General features: G+C 42.2%; 1 protein-coding gene across 1 annotated transcript in view; it reads left to right on the forward strand.

Annotated features, from left to right (window-relative positions):
* PTPRT (protein tyrosine phosphatase receptor type T) overlaps positions 1-21,572 on the forward strand; it is a 1,082,400-nt gene that overhangs the window by 662,237 nt on the left and 398,591 nt on the right. The window contains exon 8 of the mRNA XM_027078280.1: positions 4,904-5,200. Coding sequence (XP_026934081.1) covers positions 4,904-5,200 — 297 coding nt within the window. The remainder of the gene's footprint in view (positions 1-4,903; positions 5,201-21,572) is intronic.

The raw sequence follows: 21,572 nt of genomic DNA on the forward strand, positions 1-21,572 counted from the left end.
TGTTCCTTTTACCTTTTTTCCCTTCATGTAGCATTTCCATGCAGAAATTGCAAATTAATGGTCACATCGAACTATCTGTCAATGTATTACTACTCCTTCAGTATCAAATTATGTCGGCAATAATGTTTCCAGCTGCTTAGGACTCCATTGCAGTTTAATTTGAAAGGAACTCAAATCGTATCTCCAAATGGATAAAAAATTCATTTTACATACAAGCTAGCCACCTCCACATTTTCAGCCCCATGCCCCAAATTATCTCAATTTAGGTTCAACTTTGAATAGTACGTATGTTACAGCCGACTCCACATGCAAAGATGAATACATAGAAAATTCATGAATTGGAAATCTGCTTTGCTGCTCCTTTTTTTAAATAAGGTGTTCTGCCTTGATTCAGGTCATTAGGAGATTCTACAGCTATTGCCTTTGACAGCAGGAATGGAGGCTGGGTCCATATAAAACAAGAGGCTGGAATTCTAACTTAACCACATGATTACCTTAACAGTTGGAGTATAGAGAGAGCCCTGATTTCACCCCTTCACTTACTGCATTTCCCCTGCAGGATGGTAAGGCCTTGATTCTGGTTTGGTCTTCAGTTATCCCTTGCTTTCTGTATTTACTCATTCTTCATTTATTAATCAGCTATATGTCCAGTTTTAAAAATGAAGAGATCTAGGTGCTCATAGGTTAGCAGGGGAGGTGAGCATGAACCAAACATCCAAACATTAATCTGCAATTTGATAAGGGCTATGGGAGAAGTATTAAAGAAAACGGATGATGATTCATTCTGCCTGGGCAAGAAAGGCTTTTGGAGAAAGTTACAAAGAAAGGGTGGCATTGGAGCCCGGCCTTGAATATATTGAATAGGGATTTGCCAGTGGCAGCCCAAGCAGAGGGAAGATGGAGGTGTAAAAGGATTCAGGATGCAACACTCACTCTGCTTTAGGAATGTAGGGTTCAAAGAGTGGGCAGTGGAAAACGAGGGAGGGAATTTGGAGGTGGAAAGGTACATGTTGCAGGTTGGGCTCTGGTATTAGGTTGAAACTGGTACCTCAGTAAGATCTAACATGGAAAGAAGAGGAGTGGTGAGTGATCAGAAGTTAGGAGGCCCACTCTACCTTTCCAGAGGCAGCTGCAGAATAAAGAAGCGTCTGAAGATATGAGTTAGTCAGTCACACACAGACATATACACTTGTCCCTAACATATGTAAGAACACAAATGGGTCTGGGACAAGATACACACACAGACCTGCAGCCTCTTTCCTTCTCCTTTCACCTGCCTCCATCCCTCCCCACAAAGGTCTCCTCCTCCAAACAGCCATGCTCTGGTCACCCGTTGGGCCTAGGGGTACATACATGGAATATGGTGTGACCTTGGATGGCCAGACCAAGGGAAGAGGTTCACACAAGCCCCAGAAATGAGTTTGGAGCCATTGGGACAGGGAATTCTAGGCTGTCAGGTGTCTGGAGCCTGGTCCAGAATGGGGAGCCCAAGGACCAAGTGGAGACGTTGGCCCATTGCCTCCTGCTTCAGGAGGGGGGCAGAGTCTGCAGATGGCCGGAGTGTGCTCCCCAATTCACAGGACTCAGGACAGGGCCCTCATTGCCAAGTCTAAGGGCATAGAGACAGTGAACCCGGAGGCCAAGCCACTTTACTTGTCCATCAGAGGAAGACTTTCCAGCTTCCCAAGTAAGCCACACTCTCTTCCCACTGTATGCCATCTCAGTGGCCTGTAGGCTGTTACTCAAGAAGGTCATATGGACGGAGTCTTATCTGGAGGCAGAAACCATAGGCTCTAGGCTTGGGCATATTTACACGAGGGATGTAAGTTCAACAAACCAGTCTCCACTGCACACACAAGGCTTTCTCAGCAATTTCTGACTTGTTTGTACCAACCGGAATGTAAACCTGAGACTCTACCTGCTGTAGGCAATTACCGGAGCAGAAGCTGGGTGTGGCATCTGATGCTTGGGGGGGTTATAGTGAAAGCATGAATGCCTCCATCATACATTTTGAAAACTAGTTTCCATCATGTAGGATCTTAAGACGTTCTCTTGCTTGAATTGAAAAATAGATAAGTTCACCTTAAAGACTTGGTGACGTGCTAGAGGGGACAGAACAGGGGACTGTGGAGTCAAGGGGGTCCAAGCTCAGTTCTCAAAAACAGGTCACCATCTGTTCATCTCAGTTTAAGCAACATGAACTGGCCCATCAGCAGACTCAGTACCATGTGCTGGGGTTGCTGGACAAACAGCACATGGTCCCTTGCGGCCTGGGAGGAATGATGTATAAAGGAACAAGCAGTTCCTAGAAAGCGTGACGGATGCTGAGTGGGCTGGATAGCTGTGCAAAATGCCGTGGGAGTCCAGAGCTGGGGACTTAGCTGTGTGGCCCTGGGCAAGTCATGTCCCTTCGTTGGCCTCAGTTCCCTACGTCGGACAGTTGTTTTCAGCACGCAACTGCCCAGCCCATAGTTATTGCTTAATAAAGAGCCACTGTCTTGCCCTTTCTTGAATGCGAGTTCTCGAACCTACAGAACACTTTCACCCACGTGTATCTAATCCACAGGGCCACCAGGGGTCTTGTCTTCTGCACTTGAACTGAGATGTCCTTGAACCTCTTAATTCCATAGCCTGAGAAAGCCCAAATCATCTGTCAAGGTGTCAGTAAAACATACGGACATATTTTCCAAGTCCCCTTTGCCTCTGGTCCCTTTGTACCCATGCAACATCTTATTTGGCCCAAATGAGGCATGCAGATCTCAGAAGCCCCAGGAAATCAAATCACAGCCAATCATCTTGTGGTATTTTGAGGACCCTGTTGAAGACTAGGAGTCACATGAGAACAGTCCCGTTGGGCTCCACCCAAAAATACACCATCTTGTTCACCCCCATCCTCTCCTATTCAATCCCAGCAGCCAGTGAGTTCATTTTTCTCTTCCTCTAAAGGCTAAGCACAGCCGATCCCAAGGCCCTGGGACTGCAGCGTCTACTCCAAACAAGCTTCTTAAAGCATTTCTCCAAGAAGGGCCATTCTCTCTAAGAGGAACGCCCACTGCTAGGTAGAGACAATTTTCTCTCTCTTTACAGTTCATTTTATACACATTAACGGCCCTCTGAGATTAGCGCAATAATTTCCACTTTATAGATGAAGAAATGAAGGCTCAGAGATGCAGTGCCCTTGCCCAAGGTCACACAGCTAGTGAGGTAGCATGGTGGGCGGGGCGGGGGGCGGGAAGTACACGGATTGAATCTCTAGCCTGTGCTTAACTACTCCCAGCGAAGAGTCTGACAGAAGAACTTATGGGGAATGCCGATCATAAAAGAAGTTACGTTTCTATCGTAACAAATGCCTAAACCGTATAGAATGAGCTTTACGTATGGGGATTAAAAAAAGAAAAGTTTTGTTTTTTATTATATGTTGTGCACAAACACATCTATTTAATTTGTGTAAAGTGTAAATAGAATATTCATAATAAAATAAACATAGCCAATGTTATATATGGGGGTCTGGGACCAAGATCAGTAGGGAGGGCTGGAATGGGAGACAGCACTAAGGTGAGAAGGCATGATCAGACCTGTTGTTATTTTTAAATTAAAGTATAGCTGATTTACAATGTTGTATTAGTTTCTGGTGTACAACAAAGTGATTCAGTTATATATATGTATATATATATATATATATATATATATAATCCTTTTCATATTATTTTCCATTATGGTTTATTATAAGATATTGAATATAGTTCCCTGTGCTACACAGTAGGACCTTGTAGTTTCTATGTATAATAGTGTGCATCTGCTAATACCAAACTCCCAATCCTTCTCTCCCCGGAACCCCCTCCTCCTTGGCAACCACAAGTCTGTTCTCTATGTCTGTGAGTCTGTTTCATAGGTAAGTTTATTTGTGTCATATTTTAGATTCCACATATAAGTGATATCATATGGTATTTGTCTTTCTCTTTCTGACTTACTTAGCTTAATGTGATAATCTCTGGGTCCATCCATGTAGCTGCAAATGGCATTATTGCTTTCTTTTTTATGGCTGAGGAATATTTCATTGTATATGTATGCTACATCTTCTTTATCCATCCCTCTGTCAATGGACATTTAGGTTGTTTCCATGTCTTGGCTATTGTGAATACTGCTGCTGTGAACATAGGGGTGCATGTATCTTTTTGAATTACAGTTTGTCTGAATATATGCCCAGGAGTGAGATTGCTGGATCAGATCTGTTTTTAGAACGATGCCCCTGGAGGGGCCTGTTTGGAAAAAAGTGGAGAGGAAAGAAGGAAGGGTTGAGGACTGTTGTGGGAGGCTAGGAAACGATGAGTTGTGTTGTCAAGGAAAGGAAGGGAAATTCCAAGGCACTGTCAATGGGTCACAGTGACCTGTTGAGGATGCTGTGTGTTGAGGATGCAATTTGATTTCTAGACTGTGCACCTCAGTGTGGTGAACTAAAGAAATGGGGCTGGTTTCTCAAGGGGAGGGGATGTGGCCAGACGAAATGTAAAGAGGTAGATCAGAACTCCAGCATCCTTCTCAATTAGTATTTCCCCAAAGTGCTGTGTGTGCTGTTAGTGGTACCCAACATGGTTTTTGGTGGTACCCTGATGAAAACAACTTTGCATTGTTTTAAATGGTAAACATTTATTTATGGCAAGTGATTCAGGTTTTCCCTTTAAATAGTTGTGTTTTCTTTTAGATGCCTTATTTAAAAAAGAAGAAGGAGTTTGATTTACAGAAAAATGTTAATTAAATTATACTCTAGGTGACGAAATCAGGAAGGCAGTGGCTGAGTGATTGGGCTGAGTTTGAAGAGCTGTTCTCCCCTGTTTTAGCGGGGCCTCCACCCCACCTTCCTGACAGCCTCCTCAGAGCCGTGTCTTGCGTGTGTGTCTTGCAGACCCGGTGCACGGCCCGCAAAACGTGGAGATCGTGGACATCCGAGCCCGGCAGCTGACGCTGCAGTGGGAGCCCTTCGGCTACGCGGTGACCCGCTGCCACAGCTACAACCTCACGGTGCAGTACCAGTATGTGTTCAACCAGCAGCAGTACGAGGCCGAAGAGCTCATTCAGACCTCCTCCCACTACACCCTGCGGGGCCTGCGCCCCTTCATGACCATCCGGCTGCGGCTGCTGCTGTCCAACCCCGAGGGCCGGATGGAGAGTGAGCAGCTGGTGGTGCAGACGGAGGAGGATGGTGAGTGAGGCGGTGCGCATGCTCACTCGGGAACGGGGAATGCCAGACCTGCTCGGGGGGCCATGCCTAGCGCTTAGGAGGTTTTATGTTTCCTGCGTCTTTCATCTCTCTGTTGGTATATCAGCCCCTTTTCTAGGCTCTTCAGTAAAGCACCACACAGGCTATGCAGTGCACAACTCCAAGGGGTGCTGTCCCCCTAGACAATGGCAACTCTGTCGCAGACACACGCTCAAGTTTGACCTTTCTACATCCCCATCTCTCTTCTCACTTTATACCACCTGCTACACCAGCGTTTAACCACACTGATGCCTCCCGAAAGAGAAGCTGTGTATTGATAGTATTGTTGAAGCATGTTGAGTTTGGGAATCAGACGGCTCTGGATTCTGTAAGAATAAGGATCAGAAAATACACTTAAAGAACTTGGCACACACATTGAATGCACCCAGAACCGCATATTCACCTGGGTGTCCTACAGGCATCTTCAGAAGTACCCAGAAACAGGGCTTCCCTGGTGGCCCAGTGGTTGAGAGTCCGCCTGCCGATGCAGGGGACATGGGTTCGTGCCCCGGTCCGGAAAGATCCCACATGCCGCGGAGCGGCTGGGCCCGTGAGCCATGGCCGCTGAGCCTGCGCGTCCGGAGCCTGTGCTCCGCAGTGGGAAAGGCCACAACAGTGAGAGGCCCGCGTACCTCAAAAAAAAAAGTACCCAGAAACGAACTGTCTCCTCTTCTATACGGACTTCTCTCCCTGTGTTCCTCACGTCAATGAACTGCATCTACTAAGTCAAGGTAAACACCTGAAGTCAGCCTGGGTGCCTCCATGTCCCCCTCCCCATCCCCCAGCTCCACGCCCACAAGTTCCGATGAGTTTGCCTTCTGCAGTTTATCTTCCAGCATGCCTCTTAAGACTCCAGGAAGAGAGAGCCACGTGTACTTCCTAGAACACGTCTCTTTTTCCCGCCCTTGTCTCCTTGCCCATGCTGCTCTGTTTCTCCTGCTCAGAATGACCTCTCCTCCACGTTTGTGGGACGAATTCTATTTATAATCTTTCAAGTCTTTGCTCACGTGCTACTTCCTCCAGAAGCTTTCCCTGAGTGCCCCAGGCCAACTTGGGTGTTCTTCTCAGACCCCTGCTGTATTTTGCATGTAACTCTGCCACGGTTATGTTATTTATGGTAGGACAGGACTTGCTGGTTCTAGGACTTATCTAAGAAACACTTCTCTGTGACCATATTTCAGTTTTCCTTCCAGCCAGACTGCTTCTGGCCTCGAGGGGTGTCTTTAGTTAGTTTCCTGGCATCAGACTCATGTGGATTGATCTGCAAATGATCAATTAAGGAAGGTTTCCCAGGGGAGACTGGGGAGGGAGTGGGAGAAGCAGGACAGTGAAGGGGAGGAAGCCCAGGTACAGCTTCAGGCCAAATCCAGGGGGCTGTGACCTGGGCCTGCAGGAGAACTCTATAGGGCAGGTTATATATCACTATCGTTCCAGATCACGGCTGCCAGCCAATGGTTAGGTCTGGAATGGGATGGAGGATTGGGAAGTAAATTCTCAGGAACTTTTGGCTTTCTACACATGCAGACGAAACACCGAAGGGCACAAAAATGGCATAAAGTGATTAGAAGGGATCCGGGCAGAACTCTGTCATTGTTACTACATGAGGCAAATCCTCACACTTGACTCAAAGCAGAGCCTCTTCCATGGCGGTCCTGTCTAGTACTCTTATTTCATATAAGCAAGTCGAAGGACCCCTGAGTGATGGTCCCTGGTGGGATCCAGACCCACACCCTCAGCTGCAGAGTCCCACAAGGAGATAGAGGAAGGAGCTCCAGCTTCTCACCTTGTCTCCCAATTCTCATATCACCCCGTCCCATCCTAGACCTGGAAGTTTTTTCAAACCTGCCTTCATGACAAACCCTTCCTGATCCCCTTTAAATTCATCCTCACAGCCACTCTGTTCGCAGCCCCTGTAGACTGTGCTTCTAGGTAGCAGTAGCAGTGGGGACTCAGCCTCTGTCACCTTGTTCCCCCATCTTCCTATCTTGTAATGAACCTCAGTCTTCTGTGGGTATAGCTCTCCCCAAGACCAGCTTCTCCAGAAGTTCTGAGTGCCCTGTTTCCTATGAGCCTGTTGCCATCCATCCTCCAACAGAGAGGGTCAGACATCTCATCTTGGCTTCATTTTGCAGCCCAGGACATGTGGCCCTGGATTTAGCTTTTGATCCAGGAGTTTCCCAAGATCTGGCTCCATTGTTTCAAAAATGTACAGCCCCTTCCTCCAGCAGGTAGAATAATGCCCTCTTTGAGAAGGCAGACTCTGGAGCCAGATACGCCTGGAGCAAGTTGCTTAACCTCTCAGTGCCTCAGTTTCTCATCTATAAAAAGGAGATAGTAATAGTACCTACCTTACAGGTTGTTGTGCTCGTTAAAAAGGATGGTGTATATAGAAATTGGAATCATGCTCATCAGATTGTAAGTTTTCATTAAATGTCGCTACTACATTTGCACTAAAAAAAAAAAAAAAAAAAAAAATCTTGACAAAGAATCCTCTAGCACAACCAACCCAGAAAGCACCCACCCATCTCTGCAGAGCTGTAGACGTCCACTGTAACTGGTTGTAGATTATGACATCAACTTTCAAGGAGTGGCGATGTGGTCAGTGCCTGGTTGGAGAAGCAGAGTTGGGGCAAGTAGGGGGGTTTAGTGACAAGTGTTCATGAGGGACCTGGTTGTTAGACAGGGAGGAGCCACTGTTGAGAACCAGCATGAAGATTCAGGATGCAGAAGATGAACAGGAGGGTTTGGCCCAGGAACAGCTCAGGGCATTTTTTTGCCAAGATGCTCTGCCCACCTTGGGCTGCTTTATGAGGCTTACCTACATGTGCAACAGCAAATCCCAAATCCCATCCTTAAGGCATGCCTCAGCCTCTCCCTTTCTTCGTCTTGTCATCAGGAAAAGAAAAAATCACAAGGCCTTTATCAAAACAAATTGAGAGCAGCAAAACTTTGAAATTAAATTTTAATCAAACGCCGTTAATATCACATCCATTCCTGCTCTACCGAGATGTGTGGCCATTATCACAGTAAACACACCAACATTAAGACACCAGGCCTCCATCCTGTAGCCCTCCTGAGGCCCCACCTCAGGAACCACCGGGCTGCAGGAAAGTCTCAGAAGAGCACAGTGCCCTCTGCATGCCGGGATTAGGTTCTGTTTCTCCTAAAGAGGGGAGAGGCACCATCTCTGTTTGCTGGGAGCTCATTCACCTCAAGGTCGAGCTGGGGATGGAGCTTAGCTCTAATCCATTAACCGAAACCCCCTTTGGGGAACCAAGGAGCAGCCTTGCAGACTGAGCTGACTGGACTCAGGCTGCTTTCACCTGTGCTACAAAATTGTCTTCTGGGGAATATACGGAATTAGTAATTTCATCACCCCGGTGCTTTCGTGAGCGTGTGAAGTAATCCACCACTGGTGAGAGGAGGTCATGGCCACTGAGACCTGTTGCTTCATCTGGGAGGTCACCGTTAATAGGAGACTAAACAGGTTCTTTATTTTTCCCCTTTTCTTCACAAATGTCTCATACAAAACCGTGACTCATTTATTAGGTGGTTACTTCTCTGCCTTCAACCAGACCACAGCCAAGACTGTGAAATGGAATCTAGACACTCATAGGCATGTTATATTTTATACAATGACTCGTACCCAAGACCTTACTTTGAAATGTTTCAAAACCATAGAAAAATTGAAAGAATAGTACAAACGAGATCTGTAAGCCCTTCACTAGATTCAGCATTTCTGAACACCTTGCTATCTATTTTTTCATATATATATATGATACCTAGGTATGATATATTTGATATGGAAATATATATAAACATACATAGAATATTTTTAACTCTTTGACAGTAAGTGGCAGAAATCATGATACCTGACCCCTAAATTCTTTAGCATACATGACATGACCTAAGGATAAGGCCATTCTCCTCCATACCCACAGTACCATAGAACATCTAAGAAATTTAGCATTAATTTTAAAATAATCAAATAGATAACCCACATTCATATTTCCAATAATATTAAACCTGATTTTATGTGACAAACCAGAATGTGAGACATGTTTGGCAAAAATGCTCTACGGGTTGGTGATGTATATTTCTCACCGTATCATGTCAAGAGGTACATAATGTCAGCGAGCCCCCTCTACTGATGTTGCTGCATTGGTCCCTTAGATAAGATGGGGACCATCCAGTCCCTCCACAGTAAATGCAGCACCTTTTCTCTTCGTAAATTAGCTCACTTGTGCAGTGATGCTTTGAGATCCTTGAGGATCCTATTCCCCAAGAACTTTTTTTTAAATTTTATTGAAGTATAGTTGATTTACAATGTTGTGTTCATTTCTTCTGTACAGCAAAGTGACTCAGTTTTACATATATATATATATATATATATTCTTTTTCATATTTGTTTCCATTATGGTTTGTCACAGGATATTGAATATGACAATAGTTCCCTGTGCTATACAGTAGGACCTTGTTTATCCATCCTATATATAACAGTTTGCCTCGGCTAATCTCAAACTACCAGTCTTTCTCTCCTCTACCCCCTTTCCCCCTTGGCAACCACAAGTCTGTTCTCTATATCTGTGAGTCTGTTTTTGTTTCATAGATATGTTGATTTGTCTCATATTTTAGATTCCACATATAAGTGATGTCATATGGTATTTGTCTTTCTCTTTCTGACTTACTTTGCTTAGTATGATAATCTATCTCTAGGTCCATCCATGTTGTAGCAGATGGCATAATTTCATCCTTTTTGATAGCTGAGTAATATTCCATTTGTGTGTGTGTATGTGTGTGTGTGTGTGTGTGTGTGTATCACATCTTCTTTATCCATTTGTCTGTTGATGGACACTTAGGTTGTTTCCATATCTTGACTATTGTAAATAGTGCTGCTATGAACATTGGAGTGCATGTATCTTTTCGGATTAGAGTTTTGTCTGGGTATACGCCCAGGAGTGGGATTGCTGGATCATATGGCAACTCTCTTTTTAGTTTTTTGAGGAACCTCCATACTGTTTTCCATAGTGGCTGCACCAATTTACATTCCCACCAACAGTGTAAGAGGGTTCCCTTTTCTCCACACCCTCTCCAGCATTTGTTATTTGTAAACTTTTTTAGTGACAGCCATTCTGACTAGTGTGAGGTGGTACCTCATGGTAGTTTTGATTTGCATTTCTCCAATAATTAGTGATGTTGAGCATCTTTTCATGTGCCTATTGGCCATCTGTATGTCTTCTTTGGAGAAATGTCTGTTTAAGTCTTCTGCCCATTTTTTGATTGGGTTGTTTGCTTTTTTTGTTGTTGAGTTGTATGAGCTGTTTGTATATTTTAAAAATTAAGCCCTTGCTGGTCACATCATTTGCAAATATTTTCTCCCATTCTATGGATTGTCCTTTCATTTTGTTTATGTTTTCTTTGCTGTGCAAAAGCCTGTAAGCTTGATTAGGTCCCATTTGTTTTTTTGTTTGTTTTTTTAAGAGTTTTTTGATGTGGACTATTTTTAAAGTCTATTGAATTTGTTACAACATTGCTTCTGGTTTTTTTTCTGTTTTTTTTTGGTTTTGGCCATGAGGAATGTGGGATCTTAGCTCCCTGACAAGGGATCAAAACCATACCCCCTGCATTGGAAGGTGAAGTCTTAACCACTGGACCACCAGGGAAGTCCCAGGCCCCACTTGTTTTTGTTTGTTTGTTTTTGTTTTTATTTCTACTGCCTTGGGAGACTCACCTAAGAAAACATTGGTATGATTTGTGTCAGATAATGTTTTGCCTACGATCTCTTCTAGGAGTTTTATGGTGTCATATCTTATGTTTAAGTCTTTAAGCCATTTTGAGTTAATTTTTGGTGTGAGGGTGTGTTCTAACTTCATTGATTTACGTGCAGCTGTCCAACTTTCCCAACACTACTTGCTGAAGAGACTTTTTCCCATTTAATATTCTTGCCTCCTGTGTCGAAGATTAATTGACCGTAAGTGCATGGGTTTATTTCTGGGCGCTCTATTCTGTTCCATTGATCGTATGTCTATTTTTGTGCCAGTACCACACTGTTTTGATTACTGCAGCTTTGTAGTACTGTCTGAAGTCTGGGAGGGTTATGCCTCCTGCTTTGTTCTTTTTCCTCAGGATTGCTTTGGCAATTCCGGGTCTCCCCAAGAACTTTTGACCCAGTGGTTTTAACACTCCTTGATAATCCTCTCCTGAATCAGTTATTATGCTGATATTTACAAAAGGGTGCTCTAAATCTAGCATTCCCTCTACATGTATTAATTTGCATTGTTCTTTATAAAAGAGCTTTTCTCTCCTCATCCCCCTCCCCATTTGTTTTCCCTATTGACTCGTGGGTCATTTTTTCTTCCTCAGTGTATTAAACTCCATTATTATTATTATTCTTTTCAATGCTCAAACTGTCTTAAATATGGCTGGGGGGGTCCCTTCAGATTGGCTCCTAGGTCCTTTGGACATGCTCTCATTAGTCTTCCTTGCTTCTAGTGCGACAGAATATTCCAGACTCTCCTTGTAATGTCTCTGCCCCAGACCTGGAGTTAACCAGTTATCTGAGGATATCTGGTTGTTTTCAGAGACGCATCTTAGTTGTGCTCGATGGGGTGTTACTGCCTCTAGGCTCTCCAAGAAGGTAGAGCTGGGGAATATAATTTTATCTGTTTTAAATCATGAACTCACACTAATTCAAATCCAACACCTCAGGAGTCTTCTGCACTTGCCCTCAATCCATATATATCTATCTCCCTCCTCCCACAGTGAAAACCCCAGCATTCACATATTTTTTTCATTTGCTCCATGCTGCAATACACACAAAGTAGTCTCAGAATTACAATACCAGTCCTCCTAACAAACAAGAAAACTACTAAATTAGGTTAAAGATTTTCTTTTTAGTTTTTCTCTCCTTGAGTAGTCATGATACCATATCCAAAAGTTCATTCTTTTCTCTGGATGGTTATATTATCAATTTGATACCCTACTAGGTTCATTTATTTCAATTTTAAGGTCTGCCTTCCCCCCATCCTTTTTTGTTCAATGTCATTGTTTCTAACATCAAAACAGTTTCTTGGTTCAAAAGTCAAAACTGTATAAAAAGGTGCACTCAGAGAATTGCCAGCATCTCTCTTTCACACTGTTCTTACCTGCACCTGGAAGGTAACCATTTGTATTTATTTCAGATACATCTTTCCTATAGTTCATTTTGCAAAAAAGTAAAAATTATCTTTATTTCTCTTATTTTTATGTAAAAGATAGCATAGTAGGTATACTCTGCATCTTGTGTTTTTGTTCACTTAATATATCCTTGAAATCAGTCCATGTCGGTTTGTACAGATTTGTGTCATTCTTTTTTATAGCTGTGTGGGACTTCGTTATGTGGATATACCATGGTTAATTCAAGTAGGGTCCTGTGGACACTTGGTTGTTCCCATTTTTTGCTATGACAAATAATACTGTATCCAGTATTGTACATATGTTGTTTGGTATTGTGGAGATGTATTTTCATGAGAAGTTCCTGAAAGTTGGATTACTGGGGTCAGTGCGTAAATGGATATGCATTTTTGTTAGATGATGACAGATACTCCTCCATAGAGGTCCTTATTATTTTACATTTTCATCAGCAATGTAGATTTGTCTAATCTTAACACCAAACATGAAAAAGCAAACTATCATTTTTCTTATTTTGCAGTAAGGAATGTAGATTCCCATATAATTTATAATAATTGTATAAAATCGAATTGATTATTAATCATATAGTATATAATATATTAACATAATATGCTTAATCACATTTAATATATCCTTAATCACATATAATACATATACTATTGCATTTAGTATAAGACATGTACTTTCATCATAGAGAAGAATGATATTTTAGGAATGAGTGCTTGTATTTTATGTGCGTTTCTAACAAGGTTAATTATCTGGTTTCTCAGGTCACATGAAGCTAGAAGGAGACTACATGTTGCTAGGGACGTGTACTTGGACAGTGACAAGATGCAGTAACAAGAGGCTGCATGTTGCTAGGGATGTGTACTTGTACAGTAACAAGATGCAGTAACAAGAGGCTGCGTGTTGCTAGGGATGTGTACTTGTACAGTAACAAGATGCAGCACATAAAATCTGGAAAAGAGGACAGTGAGAAGAAAAGTATAAAAAGCGATAACAACAAGGCAATAACTGGTGAAATCCATAGTCATTTAGTTAAGGATAAAAAGCTATACACATCTTAGTAAGTGCCGAGCCGTCATTTAATTAGGGCTCAGTACATTGTTAATCTTTGCAGAGCTGACCTTGAGCTATCATAAAGGATAAGGAGAAGTGCAGTTACAGGTTTTGAATGTCCATTATGAGCTAGGTGTTGAGCTGATATTCTTCATTCATACAGTCTGTTGCCAAATACTGTGATGTAGATGCTACTGATACTGGGTGGAAGAGGAATCTGAGGCTCAGATAGTTTAAGGAACCTGTCTAAGGCTACTTAAGTAACAAATGGCAGAGCCAATAAGTAGATCCCAAAATCTTATCTGTGCTTTTCCCCCAACCCTATCTAAGATACAATCCTATTCCTGGCCAGTATCTCCCTAAACACTCTCTCTGTTTTATCCTTTTCTGTAGTACTTATCATTACCTGAAATACTCTGTGTGTGTGTGTGTGTGTGTGTGTGTGTTTATTGTCTGCCTGGCACCTAGTAGATGCTCATTAACTATTTGTTAAATGAACGAATAGCTAATATCGAAACCCATGCCTCTTTCATTATATCACGGGGCCCTGCTTATATATGCTAAGAAGGTAAAGACGTGTATAACATATTTTATTTACACTCAAAACCAGCTGATACTGGCTTGATAGAGCTAATCATTAGCCTCTCTTCTAACCTCTGAACCCAGTGATATCACATTCACTGCTTAAAATCAACCACGGTGGAGATATTTATACCATGGAAATCAGGAAACATATTGAGTTTTTATTTTGTTTTGTTTTCCTGGAGAACTGGCTGTGAAACATTTACTAATACACCACTGTATAGTTCCATTAAAAAGGTATGTTGGACACCTTAAGATATAAAAATTTATCCAGAAAAAAATTATCTTTCCTCCAGCAAGACTGGAAATTACAAAGTGGATTGAAATTGTTTAAATCTATCTTGTCTCTATAAGACAGACTCCTCTGAACCATTTTCAAATTATTTCAACTTTTAAGTTAGTTCTGAGCCTCTATAATGAACAACAACCAACTAACCAACAAATATGGCACCTGGAATGGAGAGGCAAAAAATAAATAAATTAAAAAAAAAAAACCTAGACAAGATGATAGGAAGGAAAACTTGTGCTGGCTGTGCAGGGCTCTGTGCTTTCACAAAAACTGACTTGTTACTTCTCACAACTACCCTCAAAGTTCACCATTAGCCCCACTTTTCAGATACAAAAATGGAGGGGAAGAAAGAAGAGGAAAGGATAAGACAGGAGAAGAGAGGAGAAAACTTCCCTTGATAACACTCTGTCCTCCTTTATGTTGAAATGAAAATTTCCCTTAAATTACCACCTGAGTGTTAGGCACAAGAAAACATCTGTTTTAATTACAGTGAATTTACATGAACCTACTGACAAGAAGCACAGTTAAAATTAGCAATTTTAGTGTGCTTTTTTTTTTTTTAAAGAGAATGAAATTATAAAGTAATTAACCTTTGTTGTAGAACTCTATCAAAGGGATGGAAAGTTCCGTGCTGTTAGATAGAAAAAGAAATGAAATTGTGGGGAGGGAATACATGGATCCACTAAAGAATTACGAAGGAAAAAAAGAAGGGTAAAGCAACTTAGAAGATTAGACAAAACAGGAATCTTTCCTCAAGAAGTCTTTTCACAGTGAGTAAGACGGGGAAGAAAAAGACCTAGTTGAATCAAAATAAAGTACAGTTAGCCCTCTGTATCCGTGGGTTCCATGTCTGTGGGTTCCGTATCTGCATATTGATTTCGAAATCAATGCACGGTTCGTTAAATCCTCCCATGAGGAACCCCCAGTGTGGAAGGTCAACTGCACTGCGCCGTTTTATATAAAGAATTTAGCTTCAGTGGATTTTGTTATTTTGTTATCCTGGATCCAATTCCTGCGGACACCGAGGGTCGACTGTAAGTTGGCTTCATGGAAGAGGACTTCTTGACTTGTGGAGTGGTAGTGTGATGTGGTCAAAAGAGCCTCAGCCTGGGGCCGAGATGTGCTGATTTTTCCACTAGTAGGTGACTTTCGTGTGACTGTCTTTCAGCTTTTCTAAACCCACATGTCTACCAGGTGATGGAAGAAAGGGGTGATTCAGAAAACACTCTGGAGTCGGAGGGATCTGGGCTGTATCTAGGCTCCATTCACTACTTTGTTGTGTAACCTTGATTAAATTACTTGCATTCTGTACATTTTAGTGCCCCCATCTGCAAAATGGGGATGGTCATCCCACCAGTTTCTAGACGGTGTCCTACTTGAAAGTCTATACGTAAAGCATTTAATGTCCTCTCTGCCAAGAACTATATTAAGTGGTGTGTGGCCAGTACCAGAATCGGCAGACTGCTTTTTAACTGAAGGTGTGTGACTTGGAAAAACCAAACCAGTGATCTACGCAAGATTTCTGTTAGTTATGGGCAGGGGACCATCTTAAAATTACCTATAATACCTCTGTAATCCCAATTGCAAACATCTTACTCTGACCGTAGAAATGAATGGGTGTGGCAGTGTTCCAGTAGAATTTTATTTACAGAACAAGCAGCTGGTTGCATTTGGCAGTGGCCATAGCTTGTTGACCCTTGGTCCACACTCATTCCGCTAATTATTTCCTCCAATCCTTTGGCTTTAAAATCTATCCCTATGCTAATGATTTCTCCAGTTGACGTCTCCAAGCCAGACCTCTCCCCTGCCCTCCGGAGTCATTTATCCAAATTATCCAGTCATTTATCCTGTTAGACCTATCCACCTGCATTGCTAGTCAGCCACTGGAGTTAAACACGTCCACAGCTGGCCTGATCATCCTTCAGCCACCACCAAACTCATACACATTCTCCTCATGCTCTTCTCCACCTCAGTTAATGGCAACTCCATCTTATCAATGGCTCAAGTCAGAAACCTTGATTCCTCACTTTTGTCACATTTAAAGCCCTGGATTGCAAACTCCAGGGAAACTCCAGGGAACACACCTGTTCTCTATGATTGGTGCCCCCTTGCTTTGTGCAAAGCATCCCTGTTCACTCCCCACATCCCATCCATAAGCACATTCTCTTGACTCGTCCTTCAGTACATAGCAAGACCTTGATCATTTTTTACAGCCTCTACTGCTAGCTCTTTGGTCCAAGCCACTGCAGTCTCCAACCTGTATTATTAGAGTGGCCTCCACAATGGCCTTTCAGCTTTAGCCCTGGCCCCTACTCTGTTTTCTCAACACAGCGGCCAGAAGGATCTTATTAAACCATGAGGCAAATCACAACATCGCCCCTCTGTGCATAACCTTCCAGTGGTTTCTCGTGTTACTGAAATCAAAAGCACAAGTCCTTAGGATGGCTCACGAGGTCCTATGGGACCACACTGGTGCGGAAAACTTGGCCTCTGTGCACTGGTGCCAAATCGAATCTCAAAGTTTTGGGTGAAGTAGAAAAGACTAGCTTTACTAGCTTTACTGCTTTGCCAGGCAAAGGGGAACACAGCGGGCTCATGCCCTCCAAAATCTGTGTCCCCCAGTCCAGGAGGATTTGGTGAGGAGTTTTTTAGCGGTAGTTCAAGGGTGGAGTTGCTGATAACATTAGGGTGTCTGCAGGGCCTGCACTCCTTTAATCTGATTTCAGGTAGTCTCCTCCTAATGAGCCTTTCTGGTTCCTTTAATTTGGCCTCAGGTGGTCTCTTGATGAGGTTATCAAACTGTGATCTTCTTTGGAATGAAGAATGCTAACATCTTACATGTGTTGGGGGTTTTAGTTCGTAAAGAGCTCAAAGATATTGTTCCGTGCGTCCCTTGAGGCAGAACCAGGACCCTGCCCCAAGGCTGCACTGTTGTTTCTGGGCTGCTCCTCCCTTGTCTCTGTCTGTATCCTCTCCCTTCCCTGATTTGAAGCTGCCCTTTCGAACTCAGGGCAGGTCAGGGAGGCTAGACTCTGTTCCCTACAAACAAGGAACAGGGGGCACAGAAAGGCTTCTGTGCCCATGAGCCCCACAGGGTCCTGCCTGTTTTTTTGTTGTTTTGTTTTGTTTTGTTTGCGGTACGCGGGCCTCTCACTGTTGTGGCCTCTCCCGTTGCGGAGCACAGGCTCCGGACGCGCAGGCTCAGTGGCCATGGCTCACGGGCCCAGCCGCTCCACGGCATGTGAGATCCTCCCGGACCGGGGCACGAACCCACGTCCCCTGCATCGGCAGGCAGACTCTCAACCACTGCGCCACCAGGGAAGCCCCCTGCCTGGTTTTAATACTACCACTTTTCTGGTTGCCTCTCTGACCTCATCTTCTTCTATGTCTGCCTTACTACATAAATCCAGTCACTGTTCTCCTCAAATGTGCCAGGTGTGTCCCTGCCTCAGGACATTCGCACTTGCCATTCCTTCTGACTAGAACAATCTTCCCACAAAAAAACAGGGCTGGTTTTCTTCACCTCCTTCATGTCTTCGCTCAAATGTCACCTTTCAGGTGACTCTTCCTCAACCTTTCTATTATAAACTGGACTTTTCTAACACCAGACTCCTTGTCCCTCTTCCCTGCTCTGTGTATCTCCCTAGGATTTATCATTTGACATGCTGCCTATTTCACTCTACATTTAATTATCTTTCTTCTCCCACTTGCATGTATACCAAGGAGACAATGATGGTTTGTTTCTATTTTTGTTTACTGGTACTTCCAGCCACTTAGAACAGTGCCAGGTAGATAGTAGACATGTGATAAAGATATTATTGAATGAATGAATCATGAGAATCTCCTCAAAGACAAAATAGATTTTTAAATAATTTACCATAGAAATCAGAAGAAAATTTTAGAAAGCTGTTAAATGTGCTCAGTAAAGCTACGAGAAGATACGGCTTCTATGATTAGCAGTACGACACTATTCAGAGACTCTAGATAGATGGAAGGACACCAAAGGAAATAGTAACAATTCTGATTCTGCAGAAGAATCAAATTGGTGATCTCCAGGCTGCACTAGAGCAGTTCTCAGAGAATGTGATGGGACCAGGGGGAGGAGCAAACACACAGAGTGTGAGTCACCACAATAGCTATGAAGGAGGTACTATTTTAATCCTCATTTTAAAGTAAGGAAACTGAGTCACAGAGAGGTTAAGCGACTTGCCTCAGGTTGTACAACAAATAAGTGGTGAGAATGGGACGTAAACCCAGGCAGTCTGGCTCAGTCCATGGTGTTAGTACTGCGTTATAGGTCTGCATGATGAAAATGAGAGTTTTGATTCAAGATGGTCATCTGATCATTCTTCTTAAACTACCTTCCCAAAGGAATAGAAAAATGCCTTTCATTCTGCCCTGAGAACTGTAAGAGGATGCCATACCCATGCCAGAGGAATTAATGCAGAGCAGTGTTGGGGGAGGGGGACCTACATGGAGAAAAGATGACTGAGCTGTGACTTCACCGAAAGAAACCACCCCCTCCACTGCCACCCAGTCCCTTGGGGCACAAGAAGGAACTTCTAAGCCCAATTGCATAAATACCCTCAAACTCTGCCCAAGGCTAAAGGCGAGGGTGGGCCATGGAGCTGATAGGAGTGGGGGGGGGGGTCAGGGGTTCAGGAGATCTTAATGTTGAGGCATCTTTATATGCCTGTCCACAGAGCAGAGGATGAGAGCCCTTGGTCCAAGCCTGCAATGTGGTAAATCAGGAAAGCAGAGGGATTTGAGGAAAGAGTATCTTTGGGATGAGCCATTCCAGTTAAAGGTAGGGGGAGTGCTCCAGGTAACTTCAGGCTGCTCCTTCAAAAACCAAAGTAAGTCCTCTTTTTGAAAAGAAGCTTCCTGTTGTGTGGTCATTTCTTTTCCCTAACCTTCCCCCACCAACCCTCACCTCCAAGCAAGCGGACCCCTTATCTGGCCAAGTAATGACGGGCATATCTAAATTTTCCCTTTCCCTCTGGGTTAAAAATATTTAAAACAGGGGCTCATATAATCACTAGCAGAACGTATCTCAGCCCACCAAACTAGACTGGCCTGTTCCAGCTCTTGTAAGGTTGCATAAAGAAAGGTTACTGGACAGATGGAAAAATGCTTTCATTCTTATTAAAGAGGAACAGTCTTTTAATGCAAAGCAAATGTCCCTTAAGAATTACAGCAAGAAACAAGATTTAAAAACACAGTAAAATCCACATTCTTAACAGAATGTATAAATAAATGCTGGGTTAGAACATGTTCATGGAATGGAAATTAGTGATGTAAAGAAAGAGGTTAGTTCTCCCAGACTGGGCTTTGTAAAAGAGTTTAGCACTGTTTATTATATTTATTATTTTTATTTAATAATGAACTCCATAGTGCTTCGGGATGTGTGTTTAAGGAAGAAAAACTATAATGAAAACCAAGGTCATGATTATTAGGAAGTTAAGAGAGCCCTTACCTTTTGCGGGTATGAAGTTGTCTGTTGATAAATTAATGAAATGTGTGTTTGTTTTATATGCTTGTATACTGGTTCTTTCACAGTAAAAAAGATAAAATATGGATATTAAATATCCTTTTAGACCAGTAAATTTGACGTTTATGGGCTATGAAAAAATTCCTAGTAAAATATAAATGTAAAAACTTGACTAAAGGGGGAAAATGTACATAATTCTCAAATAGAGAAATAGAATCAGTAGTTTAAACTTTTCCAACAAAAACACACCAGTCCTAGATGGTCTTACAGGCGCAATCAGACAGATACTCAAGGCACTGGCAATCCCAGTCTTGCATCGATACTTTTAGAGAGAAGAAGAAGAAGGAACACTCCTCTCCTCATTTTAGGATACCAGTTTATCCTTAATATCAAAACCAGACAAGCTTATTATGAGAAAAAGGACAATTAGATGCAAATCCCCCAAACAAAATATTAACAAAGAATCCAGCACTGTATACCACTAGGAAAAAAAAATGGTTTATTTTAGGAAATTAATATTTGTTCAACATTAACAAATACTGCAATTCACTACTTCAGCAAAGTAAGAGAGGGCAAAAACATATCATTACTACAGTAGGTACAGAAAAAGCTTCAGTTAAAGCTCAGCATGACTTAAAAAGAAAATATCCTTGTATACCAGGAATAAAAAAGACCTTCTTACCCTGATAAAGGGTAACTATAAGAAACTTACAGACACCACACCCAAGGATGAAATAATAAAATCATTTCCTTTAAGGTTGGAAAGCACACAGATGCTTATCATTATCTCCACTAAATATTGTATTGGTGGCTTTGGTAGAAGACAAGAAAATTAAATAAATAGTTAAAAGATTGGAAAAGAACAAAATTATCATTAACTGCAGATGCTATGGTTATTTATTAGATAACCCAAAGAAATTTACACACAATTCATTAGAATTAATAGGAGAATATAGCATGTTTGACAAAGAACTCAACATTAGAAAATCAATTGCATTTCCATTCACCTAAAAAGTATGTGTTTTTTTTAAGATACTATTTATGATACCAATAAAAATATATGGTTTTTAGGAATAAACCTAACAAAAAGATTCCAAGATATATAGTATATGTAAATGTATAAAGCACTGAAGGACATTAAAGAAGACCTAAGTAAGAAAACCCAATTTATAAAGCCATAATATATAAAGACATTTATGGTCTCCCAATTGATCTATATTTCATGCGACTTCAAAAGAAAAATGAGACTTTTGTTTTGAAAATTTACAAGCTAGTCCTAAAATGTATATGCAAGGAGAAAAGACAAGAATAGTAAGACAGCCCTGAACACAAAATGCATATTTGCAGGCCTTGCTCTACCAGTTACAAAACTTACAAATCTTTGTTAATTTAGAAGACACGGTATTTCTAATTCAAAAAGATACGTGCACCCCAATGTTATAGCAGCATTATTTACAATTGCCAAGGTATGGAAGCAACCTAAGTGTCCACCAACAGATGAATGGATAAAGAAGATGTAGTGTATACACACAATGGAATACTATTCAGCCATAAAAAAGAATGAAATAATGCCATTTGCAGCAGCATGGATGGACTTGGAGGGCATTATGCGAAGTGAAAGACAGACAAAGTCAAATACTGTATGATATCACTTATATGTGGAATCTAAAAAATACAACAAACTAGTGAGTGAAACAAAAAAGAAGCAGGCTCACAGATATAGA

The sequence above is a fragment of the Aethalodelphis obliquidens genome, unplaced genomic scaffold (genome assembly GCF_003676395.1).
Source record: "Aethalodelphis obliquidens isolate GAN/ISIS:26980383/991018 unplaced genomic scaffold, ASM367639v1 scaffold42, whole genome shotgun sequence".
Classification (NCBI taxonomy): domain Eukaryota; kingdom Metazoa; phylum Chordata; class Mammalia; order Artiodactyla; family Delphinidae; genus Aethalodelphis; species Aethalodelphis obliquidens.